The sequence below is a fragment of the Branchiostoma belcheri genome, unplaced genomic scaffold (assembly GCF_001625305.1).
Source record: "Branchiostoma belcheri isolate BF01 breed outbred unplaced genomic scaffold, Haploidv18h27 scaffold34, whole genome shotgun sequence".
In the NCBI taxonomy this organism is placed as follows: Eukaryota; Metazoa; Chordata; class Leptocardii; order Amphioxiformes; family Branchiostomatidae; genus Branchiostoma; species Branchiostoma belcheri.
In genome coordinates, this window is record NW_017803954.1 from 2,147,429 (window position 1) to 2,160,134 (window position 12,706).

Here is a 12,706-nt window from a genome sequence, read left to right on the forward strand (position 1 = left end):
CTAGATCTTGAACTTTCAAAACTGCCAAAGAAATCGGCAAACATTTAAAACATATTTAGACAAGAGCCAGTTGAGGAACTGTAAGCTTATCTCGGTGAGGGGCGTTGCACCTGCCACCTGTTTGGATGGCATTTAGGCCACCGATCACGGCTGTCCATCTGGTAGCAATTAGGAGTTCAACCAATGATAGCATGGTAATCAGTGATTCGACCAATGGTAGCAAAATGTTCTTCAAATACCTACATTCTTTAAGTTGCATTTCTACGGAGGTGGGCGGGGCTATAAAATCGGTCTGTTTGGGTGTCTTTGTTGTGTGTGTCTTGTTTTCTGCCCAGGTAATGAGGAACATTTCCTGTTGCAATCAGAAGGAAATGAGCATACTAATTAGCAGAACTGCTACCTTTCATTACCGTTTTTCTCACTGTGATAGATAAAGGCACCAATTGTATTGAGGATGTTAGAGTCCTTGGTAGTGCAGTAGTTGTTTGAGCAAGGTTAGAGTAACCTCATTGGTATGTGATACACATGGGCAGTCAAAATATGACCAGATCTAAATGGTTGTTTGGTCTTTAAACTCAATTTCACGTTTTTCCTCTACAAATAGCTAAAACATTGCTGAATGAAGTTGATAAAATAACAAAAACATGTTATTTATGTCTCTTTTTATTTCTCAATTTATACATGATTCAGATAGAATTTAATATGTGACTTAAAGTAAATAAACAAAAAAGTATGGAAGCTTTACCACATCTATTGTTTGTAGGGAAATGGACAGAAAAGTGCAGACTAGCAGTAGTTCCTATACATAACACTTGGCACAATGTAAGGACAATTAGCTTGAAATTCTTTAAAAACATTTCAAGCAGTAATGTTGATTTTTTTTGCCAGCTCAAGGTGTGTTAACAGTAATGTCATAAAGCTTGTTTGCATACAACATGCTTTACATGGGGCTATGTAAACCTGGTCCAGGTCCAGCTATATAGAGTGTGTTTATCCAAATGTAAACATTAACTTTTTAGCTATCATAGTTCATACATTGTGATTCTTTTGTCTTTGTTCTAGTGTTCCAAACAATGTACAGGGAAGGGAAAATTACTTAGCAAGAAATTAAGCAACTTATTTATAATGTTAAATAGAAATATCATTTCAATTAAGAGTTGGTAATTACTGAACACACAAAAATGACTAGTGACATTTCTAGTTGATGATTATTGAACATTTCATTCTGTGCATGCAACTGTTGCATCGGTGCCCCCTATATATTAGCCACAGAAGCACAACTTGCACAAGATACAAACATATAGCTGTCCCATAAGTATTTCAACCATTCATTTAAGAGCATGCCCCTTATCACTTTCTCTTTAATTACACTTTCATGGACAAAGAGAACTTCTTTCTGATAATCACCAGTATCCTTGGCAGTGTTTCGGCAGGGTGAATATAAATTGTGTGAAAATCATACTGCTATTTAATAACACACAAGATGACTGATATTTAAAAAATGCTGATGCAGATACACTCAGAAGAAAGCAAATGCCTTAATTTTATTAAAACCCAATATGGGCTTTTTTTCTTCATCATTCATCCTAAGAGTTTCAATTTGACACAAACAGGTCATAAATGACCACAACAAAGAGAAATAAGCAACCATTAGCTAGTTGCACTGCTATGTATACATACATTGTAACACCAGTACTAGTATTACATGTACATGACTATGCTTTCCCCATATTGGAAGCCCATTTATTGCTGGGTTCATTGATCAAATCTTTATGTTGAAATCAATCTGTCAATTTTGTTGAAGTGCTAAATTTAATAATTCTAAGTTTAAGTAAATGGCCATTGATGCAAGCTCCGTTGTCCTTGACTACCTACAACATATATGTACATATACATGATTGTATATCTATGTACCTTTACATGTTTTTACTACCAGAGAGTGATATAACTAGTTGTAATCATGAAGCCATTTCCTTTCTGTCACTGTGTAGGCACAGAACAACTACAGTCCAACCTGTGCTGTACTTGTCAAATGTCTTATCAGTATTTCAGCATAAAAATAGGATTTTGAACCTCCTCATGCTTTAGAAGTACTTACACAGTTTTACATAATTGTGAAGAATTAGGACTGCCTGCATGTCCAAGGGTGCATTTAGCATCACATGCAATCTTCTATTTAATTGAAAAGTGTGAGTTTTTGCTGTTTATGCTGAAATGATGATTTTTGGATAATTTTGGATAAAAGTTGTGAAGTCACATTTGACCATCTCAAGCCAAAATGGACAGAGTAAATTTACAGCACGCACACATGTTAAGGAGAGGAGATGACTGTAAAAAGAAACCTCCACTCTACATTAGAATGAGTGGCCATCAGGCAGCCGTCAGTTGTCCAGGTTCCGCTCTCTCCTGACCACGCCCAGGAAGGAGCGCACCTCGTCCCAGTCCATGTACGCCGTCTGGACATGGCGTCCGCCCTGGAAACCCCGCCGGCCGTGCACCAGGCGCCAGTTATCAAACACCACCATCTCTCCTGGGGAATAAAACACATTATAAACATAAGATGCTGTGGGGTCATGATGTGATGTTAAATGTGAACAAAGTTAACAAAGTAGAAATTGATGTGATGTCAAATGACTGAGTGGCTAGGCAAACAGAGAAGAGATTAAGATGGGTTTTTTTCTTGCATTCCTGGCTAGAGTAAGGTAGTGTTGTGTATATTTTTGATATTTTGTAAACCGAAATCTTTTCTGTGCACTTGTGTCAGTGCACCTACTCTTAGATTTGAATGTTTAGCCTTGCAGTTAATACGAATGAAACACAGCACTTACCAGCATTGAGTTTCATGAGGATACAGTTGTCTGGGTGGTACAGAATGTCGTCCCACGCCCTCATGGCCCTGTAGAATGGCTGAACCCGCTCCACCGGCACGTCCATCAGAGCAGAGCGCAGCTGGTTGGCATAGCAGATACGAGCAACCTCTCCTTTCTCATTCAAACTTGGAAGACAACAGGACAATGTCAGTCACACACTGTGTGTTGTCCAATGGCTGAGTGGCTAGGCTAGTGCATGGACCCAAGATCGAGAGATCACAGGTTTGATTCCTTATATTTCTAGCTAGACATTGTGTCTTTGGAAAAAGCCCATTACATGATTTCCTCCACCTATATGCAATATGGGTACCTGACTTTTGTTCAGAGGTAAAAGGTGGTGGAAGGAAAGGGATAGGCTCCACCTTCCAGTACTGTGCCCTAGACACAGTGAATTGACAAAAAAACTCCCCTGACAGCCTCAGAAAGGCTATGGGACTACATTTACCTTTACCTTTATTATTCATATATAGTCACTTGGTATAATTGTGTACATGTACCTGATAATAGGACGTGTCTTTTCCAGATCATATCGAATGTAATCTTTGCCGTGCATGGCAAACGATACTGGCGTGGTTGTCAAAGTGTGAAAGGCTTCAGGATCTTTTTCTTTCAACTGATAGGCTGCATTATATCCATCAATTAGCTCATTTTCTCCACCTTCTTCAGCCTCTTGGACACAGTGAAGCAGTAAAACCTGAAAGAGTGAAAGGCATTGTTAAGTTTATGGCAATGGTCACATTTAAGTCTTGACATGACCCCTAGATACAAGCTTCCTTCCTGTCATTACATGTAATGTAAATTCATTTCTTTTTGGTGGATTAATTGTAAAGCAGGAGTAAAAAGTGTTTTGCAGTGTTTGAAGTTTTTCATCAAAACAATACTCAAGGTATTTAAACTCCTTGCAATACTGTAGTACAAAAATACATATTTGTAGTGTCATGATTTTGTGGTAGAGAGGCACAGCAAAAAAAAAATGCAAATAAAAACAGTATATATATTTCAAGATTTAATGTATTCTATTTGATGATAGATATTAATCATTCACACTACATTTTTACCACTTTGTATTGTTGCTGATTATGGCAACATTAGAAATTGTATGTGGCCTGTTTTAGGACACAGATGCAAAGCTCTCTCTTTATACATGTAACAGCATGATTAAAGGAAGCAATAGGTGATGTCAACAGACTGAAGCACCTACCCCTGCAGGTAAGGAGTACTGAGGCATGTCTGTGTGGCAGTGGAGACGCTGGCCAGTAAATGCCAGGTTACTGGTGTTTGGTTTGGAGTAAACTGAACTTTCATGGAGACTGAAAAATAAAGGATTGTTCCAGTGAGGGTTAACAGAACAAAAGTTAACGCACACATGTACATGTATTTTAAGCTCAAATGTATATTCTTATGTCTGTCCCATCTCTAAGAATGTCATAGATTATAAGAACAACACAGCTCATAGGAGCGACTCTCCAAAAACAGGGCAACACAGTATCCATCATAATTTATATGCCTGACATCTATCTACATACACTGAGCAAATCTTTTCACCATACCCGTAGTGAGTTGGTCGCAGGTAGGCGATCCTTTCTGCCAGCCTCTGTTGCTGTCCGACCTTGCAGGGAACATTATTTGTGAAGGCCAGGCCCACGGTGTCCACGATGTTGAAGAACTCGTACAAGGCCATCTCATCTGTCATCAGCGCCTCAAAGTCCACAGGCTGCAGCTTCTTCAGCTGTTCTGAACCCCACAGCTGCAGCTGGTAACAAATACATGGTAATAAGAGTTATCTTTGCCTTCAGCACACTGAAGTAGCTGTTTAGCTACCAATTCTCTATTGGTTATGGGGTTGGGCAGCAGGAATATGATGAAAGAAAAAGGATTCATCATTCCCTAAACTTTTAAATGATTGACCTGATAGTTTTCTTTGTGTGTTTTTCTTTTTTGTAACCCAACACAAGAAAATATTTTCCCTGCAGCAATTACACATCTTTATTGTCTTGCTTATCAAAACACACAAAAGCTGAATTTGATCTATCATAAAAAGAGAGATCTCTAGTATAGTAATCCCAAGGAGATGTACAGTTTAGATGTAAAGGAGTGCATCACACTGGAAGTCATTGGATTGGAGATCTCTGTAGATGTTTTTTTGCACAGTAGCACATACAGTATATGTGACCAAACAGAATTATGTTAGTAGATGTTACATGTCTAAGCTCATGTCTACCTTTCTGCGTTTGGCCTCCCTCCTCTGCTCCCGTGCCTCCCGAGTAAAGCTCCTGTCCTGTAGCCACTGCCACTCAAACTCACTCCTGTGTCCATCCGGCCACTCAAGCTGAATGCTTTTGCCATCTTTATAAAAAAGAACATGTACTGTGTGATTCTCTGTGCGTGCTTCCATACAATTTCACTTGGTAAATAAGAAATCAAAGATTTCACATGCTGTGAATATTTCTTTCTTTATTTCTTCTTTATTTGAATTTACCACATGCAACAACAAGTGGAAGGGAGGACAAAACAGGTGTATCAACGCCTTTACAAGTTGTCCTCCCAAACCTGAAATGATAATACAAAACAATACGGAACCAAGTCAAACAATAAACATTTGACATAAGACATCAAAAATCAGTAGACATGAAATATAAAATTTGGTAAAAGTTATACACAGAATTGATTATGTACAAAAATTATCAAATGTTATTATGTACAGATTAAAAAGCTAATTATGATACTAATGCGGCCTTAAAGCAGTGCATGAGGCACACCCACAAGATGTGGACCAGGAGCAGGGAACGTCGATATTGAACTGGGTGTCAAATCTCATAAACGTGGCTCTCACAAGCGATCGCTTGAATGTCAAGATGTTGGACATTTCAGAGGCTTGAACCCCAATATTACGGAGGACAGGACTCAGCTGATTCCAGATGGTGACCAGCCTTGGTATGTAAGAAGAGCTGAAGGCTGATGTCTTTACTCTAATGGGGGTAAGCATGTGCGATCGGAGGTATCTAGAGGGTCTGGAAGGGAAGGATACATACTTGTGAACAATTGGTTTAGACTTAATAAACACCATGACGTCGCAAACTTCACACCTGTGCGCAAGAGGCAACAGACCAAGGGTGGAGAGACGTTCCTTGTAGGTCAGGGTGTTCGATTGGGCTCCTAGAATGAATTTTGTCGCCCACCGTTGCACCCCTTCTACAAGGGACATGAGTTTGCGGGACTGAGGAGACCACAAAGGTGAGCAGTATTCTAAGATGCTTCTCACCAATGTGGTGTACAGTGCCTTGCGTACATCAGTGCTAGAGTTGAACCCGACTGTTCTTTTGATCAAACCAGTCATAGAATTAGCCCTGGCTACCATCTTTAAGATATGAATGTCTTGTTTTATTCATCATTGTGAATTTCTCACTAGAGAAGATCTACTTAGACTACAGTTAGGTACAACTTACCCACAACCTCTGCCGTGACTGGTGCAATAAATGGGTCAATATCCTTGATCATCACACAGCGGAAACCAGTCATAGCACTGTGGCAGTCTTCACACTGTAAGGTGGTGACAGACAGACATTTATATTTGATAGGCAGAGGCACTTCCTGAGACAGATCTGCATCAATTTATATAAAATAGTGCAAAGTTTGACAAGACAAAACAGTAACTGTTGAAGTGATGACAAGAGTAAAGCAGCCTACCTGACAGTTGTCTCGCAGCCACACATAGGGGAAGCTGCTCACCCCTCCATTGGACCATTCCACTTCTACCACCCCACTCGAATCCAGCCTTACCTTTTCATGTCAATAAAAATCATATTATGTATTGTCTTTCAAAACTTTGACAGGTTTTCTATAGGAAAGAGATGCTGGTTTTGTTTGCCATGAACAGTGGTGACTATGAGTATGACTCCAAGATATGGGTTTTTCCACATCATGTAACGTTACTTTATTGCACATCAATTGTAATGGATATCAGATAACGTTACCAGTACACTGTACAGCAAACTGCTCAACAGTACTATATAACAAGTCTAATATCTACCCTATTCTACTTTATATAGTGAACAGGGACTACATAGTAAAGCATGTGTACGATAAACAGAATCTGCAAGAGACATTCTGTACATTACTTTGTGTCTCAGATAATACAGTCTCTTATACATAGAGCACTATATAAATACATATTTGCAGTGTAGGAGTCTCCTACACCATAACTATGCTAGCCAGAACAATATTTAACTTACCTTTTCAATAACAGAAGCAGTCCTGGCACTTTCTGCAGCTGGTGTCGAGAACCACCTGTGCGATGGTTGGGGCACCGCAGTCCCCCCGGCACAGCCCACAGAAGAACAGGCCAGCCGGGACACAGCAAATGGCAAGCCTCTTCCACAGCTCAGGGACTTCATGCTTGTCGTCGACACAAGTTTAGTTGCCTGCCCAGAAGCGATGATTCTGGATACTCCTCTTGCCAGCAGAGCCATGTTTGGTGTAGCTGTATCTTCACCTTAGCTCTGAACTGTTGTGAATAGATAAAACATGCGGAGCTCCTTCAATTGTTAAACCAAGCTATAGACGGGACAGAGAAAATCTAATAAATCATTACTTGATCAGTCACAAAAAAAAAATTGAGTACACCCTGGGTAACGTTATAATACCAGCCTAGACTAGGGAGCGTGTCCCCACCAACGAGCAAAATATGTCAAGGAATTATGGACCCATCAGGAAAATAACATAAGACACGAATTTTTTGCATCCTTCAGCTTCCTTAACCCCCTTGATCTTACCTTTAATCTTCGTTACGACATGCAGACGTCAACAAAACTGCACTAGCGGCCAGTGCTCTGTCGGAACCTGACGTTTTGGGGTCAGAGGTCGTGTCGTGTTATCTGGACCCAACCACTGACCCAACTTTGAACGAATGAAATAGAGGCAGTAAACGCTGTCTCTCGTACAATAGTCGAATAAAAAAACATTGTTCTTATGAATATTATGATATCTCTGCAACTCAAACGTCTTCTAAAACAGTATAAAACCACTAACGTTACGTTACAAAATATTATTTCCACCCCAATGACTCAATGGTTTGCTCTTGAGCTGTGCGTGAGGCAACGGGACCATTGTAGCAGTGACATCTAGCGGTTTAGGTTCCCAGTTGCACAACACAGTACTGATGATTGATCTCGTATAATAAACTTTCGGTTGACTTCAATCATGGAGCTACATGTATAACATTAACAGACATAGCTCAATACTTCAAGTATGCCTTTGCGGGATTGATTTTTAACACTAAATAGTTATGTTAGCGTTCGACTTCGAGTTGTGCTGCAGTATCAAAATAGCTCATGTAAATCATCTCATCCTGGCAAATGTTATAACAATTATCAAAAATGATATTGCAGAAGAATATGCAATGGGTATATTCCATGTATACTCTGTGATTATTGTGGTATTTATTTTTGTGGGCACGAGCGTCCCGTTGAGATTGTACATATTTAGACTACTGATCATCTGGCAATATTCACATCAGTGAGTCGATATCAGTGTTCCTGTCTAAACATAGCTGTTTGTACTGGCAAACAAACAGTCTTTAGCTGCAGCATTCAAAATAACTGTTTCTGTGGTGGAAGGTGTTGGGGTGCATTGCTAATGCGTCATCGAATAAAGTATACTAGTAGTTTCCCGAACAAATGGAAATATAAACAGCGCGAAAGACAAATTATATTGCAACTATACTTTTCAGAAACTAGTCATAAATATTCCAGCTATATATCATAGCACCAGCGAGGAATTAATGTAATGTCGACACCCTGGCAGTAATCTGCTTAACTTTGCCCGGAGAGAATTACTTCGAAACGTGCCATAAACGCTACCTGTGCTGCGTCATAGCTCTAAGTCAGTTACGGCAACAGACCTGCAAGTTGGGGTGTGGTATTTGCGACTGTAAGTACCAGTATCTTCGACAACTTCTTTGCAATCCAGCGTTCAAACTCATTTATGTGAAGGAATTTTGAAAAATTGTGCTAAAGCGGTTCCAGCACTAGTCTAGAACTGACGTGCAGAAAAATATCGGTTTGTGGAAGTGGAAGGGATTGGTGGTCAGTATGATACAGGGTACTGTTTCTAAATACATTTGTAGTACGTGTAACGTTAGCATTGAAGTAGTTTAAAAGTTGCGTGAAACTACTGTAATTCATCATCATCATCATCAGTCGACCCCCCTAGGGGACGGGGTTTGCCGCTGCACCACTCCTGCCCACATCTCCCGATCTGCCATGGCTGACTTTAAGTCCTCAATGTCGTACCCAGTGTCTCGTGAGAGAACACTGGGGTAGGTCAGTTTTCTGCAGTGTGTTTTCCCCCTGGGCCTCCACAGGATAAGTGAGGAGATGACCTCCTGATCCGCCCGATAGCAATGACCAGCAAACTGAAGTCGTCTTTGGCTGAGTTTTTGGGACACTTTGGGGAGATTTTCATAGATGTTGGTCAATGTTGGATGAAGCAGATGTTGTATGAAATGTGGTTTTCCTTCAAATGTTCAAGATCGCGGGAAAAGTAGTGACTTGTAGAGGATCAGTGATGATGAAGTCACGTCTTGGTACCGGTAAAACTGAATTCCCTTGAAGCTTTTAAGAAGTTTTCCTGTGTAAACCGCAGGTGAGAGGAACATGTTGCTGTTCATCTGTCTTGCTATCCTGACGGCCACGGCGAGCGGCCAAGGGTCAGGTAACGTTAGATTTTCTAATACTAGACTGTTCTCCACTACTAAGGTAAGCAGCTTGTATTTACGTAACCTCCGTTCGATCTGTATGTGAATAATTGAGGCTACTGAAAAAATACTTCCCTTGACCTCATGAAGAGCGGAGTAATGTGCCATGAATGTGTACATGAAATGTGGAATGAAAACACTAGTCTAGTTCTGTGGCAATTTCGGAAATGACTCGAGAAACATCTATTGAATATTTGCAACAAATTTAGATCAGTCGATATACTTGCACACTTCCCTCCCAGCCATCCAGTGCGAGGGTCGGTCTGACGGTGTGTACGCGGACCTGGAGGACTGTACGGTCTACCACCTGTGTCACGGCGGGCGGGACTACCAGATCCGCTGTCCGGACGGCTACTTCTGGAGCGACGATGTCCACTCCTGTAGGCTGGCGGACATCGCACAGTGCTGCTCCGGTATGCGACAACATGTCACAGATGTGCATACGTCTTGCAAACACTTACCTTTTTAAGCCCTAGCCCTCTCATGCACAAGGCGTATATTGCAAAAACAAACTACTGCAGTCACCAATCTTCTGGGTTTGGTAATGATGAATCTCCAAGATGAAGGTTACATCAGGGGCTGGTCTTCTAGGCATTTTACTGGAAGCAGGTACAGGTAACTGGATACCTAATATGTAAAAACTATATCTTTTATGTTGACGTTATTCCTCCAGTCTTTCTTGTATGCTCTGACCCTCCTGCCCGTTCCCCCAGGCCAGGGCGTGTGCGAGGCGACGTCGTACGCGGAAGACGTGACGATGCTGTCGGGCAGGGTGCAGACCCTGGAGGCGGACTCAGCGGACGTGCAGGCACAGGTCAACAGTCTGACCACCGAGAACACCGCTCTCCGGACACAGATGACGTCACTTCAGGGCGAGGCCAACAATCTGACCATAGAGAACGTCGCACTCCGGACACAAGTGACGTCACTACTGATGGTAGCGGCCGACCTACAGGATCAACTGAAAAACATTTCCGGTAACGGCAGACGTGTATTAATGGATAAGAGTTTGTGTCTGCTAAAATGTTGGCAGTTTTCAAGTGACGTCCTTGGTACTGATTGGCTATTCTTGCACACACAAGTGATGACCGTGGTGCTGATTGGCTATTCTTGCACACACAAGTGATGTCCGTGGTGCTGATTGGCTATTCTTGCACACACAAGTGATGTCCGTGGTGCTGATTAGTTATTATTGAACACAGTTCTGAGGTTTACGTGTCAAGTTTGTATTGCTGTATTGCTCATACATCTTTGTTATTTATCCAGCTATAATTCAGCCAATGCGTTGCCAAATCGTTATTTTCATGGATAGACAAATACAGTACCATGTAGGACCGCCTGACAGTGGTGGGATGTGACATTTACGAGGATTTTTTTTCCAGTGCCGGTAGTTCCAAAGACCACCGTCAGTGTCAAAGTTCTTTCTGCTGGCTTTGATGATCCCGGCTACCTGGGGGGCAGGGCCGAAGTCTGGGTGGATGGCGTTCAGCACGCCATGAACGGTACTTGTTTCCAATAAAACAATACAGTAGAACATACACTACAAGGACATGAAGACGTCTTTGGTGCTGTACAGGAACTATCGCTATTACAGGTCGTTAGAATTTATGACGTCACATTATAATGGTAACTTTTCCTTCGTTACATGCATTTTGTCTTTGCAGTATGACAAAAATGATAGCAGCAGGGCTTGTCTGTGTGTATACATAAGTTGCTGTAAACTTGCTTTTTTTTCAGGCCGTGGCTATAACCTGGTGACGGTGAACGAAATGACGGGGCAGATGGAACATTCCGTACGGTTTGACACTCACGGTGACGCGGCGGCCGGGGTGGCGCTGCGGGACTTCATCCGCGGGGTTCCAGTGGTACGTGCGGTCTCTTCAATTTTAGGGATAATTGTATTGATTTATAGGGATCCTTTGTCTCAAACCCTTTAAGATATGGCGCGAAGAAGTAAAAGCCAAGGTGACATGGGCATTAACATGAAATCTCATATGAAGTAACGTGGATACGGCTGTAAAGTCGCCCACTATAACCTTCAACAAAAATAACTTGCATGTGACTTGGGTGAAAGTTCGGAACTCAGTACGTTTACGACGTGTGGGTGTTACGCAGGGTCGTATTGTGCTGATCGCCGTGCATGACGAGGGAAGTAGGTACTCTGGTGACGCCATGGCAGAACTCAGCTCTCTGGGTTCCTTCTCACCGGATATCGGTATGTGCCACAAACTACTGCATAGTGCACATGGAGTGTAGTGCTCGTCCACGTCTTGCATATATGTGACACTAACTGTAAGGTAACGCTAGGCCACAGCAAGTAAATCTTGTGGCTTATATCCTCTGCAGTCTCCAAAACTAACGTGATAGGGCGAAAAAATCAAGGCGGATAAAAAACACAAGATTCCTAATTTTCAAATCATGAACGTTATTAAACAAGGATGGAGGCGACAAAACATAATAACAGGTATTCAACTGTATTACTTGTCCTGGAAGGTGTGTTCATGATGATTAACTAGAACAATTGTAGAAAAGAGCTTGCCATATCATCATGGGTATACTGCTACTACTGGGTATTCATGTTCGATGGAGTTTCAACATTTGCCATCTTCAAACACGAGCAAAAGTTTGCTGGATCCCTGGCGGTCTCAGAACCGACAGAAGTTTACAAATATTTGCCCATTTTGGCAAGTTAAGCACCATGAAAGGTCAACAAAATTTGTTTTTCTTTTTAATGTATCATCATATGATGATTCCTTAAAATTATAGTTATTTTTAGTCTCGATTGATGATGAAACTGCTTTTAGCATGATGGTTATTGTTTGTGTTTCCCTTTGATCTTCAGCACTCCGCACGTCCTGGGCCATGATCAGTAAGAAGGGCAGTAAAACGTCCTGGTTTGTGGAGGACGAGCGGGACCGCTATGCCGGGCCGACTGTCCGTGGAGGCAGAGATCCCCCTGTCTGTCTGAGAACGACCCAGAACACGGCCCAACACAGAAGGGAACCTCCCTGCTTCTCATTAAAGGGGCACTTTGGATTATAAAGCCAACTACCAGTATCAACAACTCACTTGTAGTAATATA

At 41.6% G+C, this 12,706-nt stretch overlaps 1 protein-coding gene and 1 pseudogene across 2 annotated transcripts; one reads left to right on the forward strand and one right to left on the reverse strand.

Moving 5' to 3' along the window:
• Positions 1-709: 709 nt before the first annotated feature.
• Positions 710-7,744, reverse strand: LOC109475641 (gamma-butyrobetaine dioxygenase-like). Of its 2 annotated transcripts, none has more exons than XM_019776384.1 (10): positions 7,643-7,744; positions 7,103-7,374; positions 6,558-6,650; positions 6,317-6,410; positions 5,092-5,216; positions 4,421-4,623; positions 4,072-4,180; positions 3,368-3,564; positions 2,829-2,995; positions 710-2,530 (listed from the first exon to the last, which is right to left on the reverse strand). In XM_019776384.1, exons 2-10 carry the CDS (start codon positions 7,337-7,339, stop codon positions 2,382-2,384), a joined length of 1,374 nt encoding a protein of 457 aa, XP_019631943.1. In that variant the 5' UTR covers positions 7,340-7,374; positions 7,643-7,744; the 3' UTR covers positions 710-2,381. The 2 variants fall into 2 exon arrangements, with proteins under 2 accessions (XP_019631943.1, XP_019631942.1); XM_019776383.1 differs by having other exon boundaries at positions 7,103-7,382.
• A 919-nt stretch (positions 7,745-8,663) lies between these two features.
• On the forward strand, positions 8,664-12,680 carry LOC109475616 (annotated as a pseudogene).
• The last annotated feature ends 26 nt before the right edge of the window (positions 12,681-12,706 follow it).

What these genes read in the sequence shown, in the direction of transcription:
- LOC109475641 (XM_019776384.1), bottom strand. Translation starts at nt 7,339, where the DNA reads ATGGCTCTGCTGGCAAGAGGAGTATCCAGAATCATCGCTTCTGGGCAG. An exon ending in AAGACACGTCCTATTATCAG is followed by an intron (nt 2,996 to 3,367) that starts GTACATGTACAC and finishes TTGTCTTCCAAG; the next exon opens with TTTGAATGAGAAAGGAGAGG. An exon ending in CCTCATGAAACTCAATGCTG is followed by an intron (nt 2,531 to 2,828) that starts GTAAGTGCTGTG and finishes TTTATTCCCCAG; the next exon opens with GAGAGATGGTGGTGTTTGAT.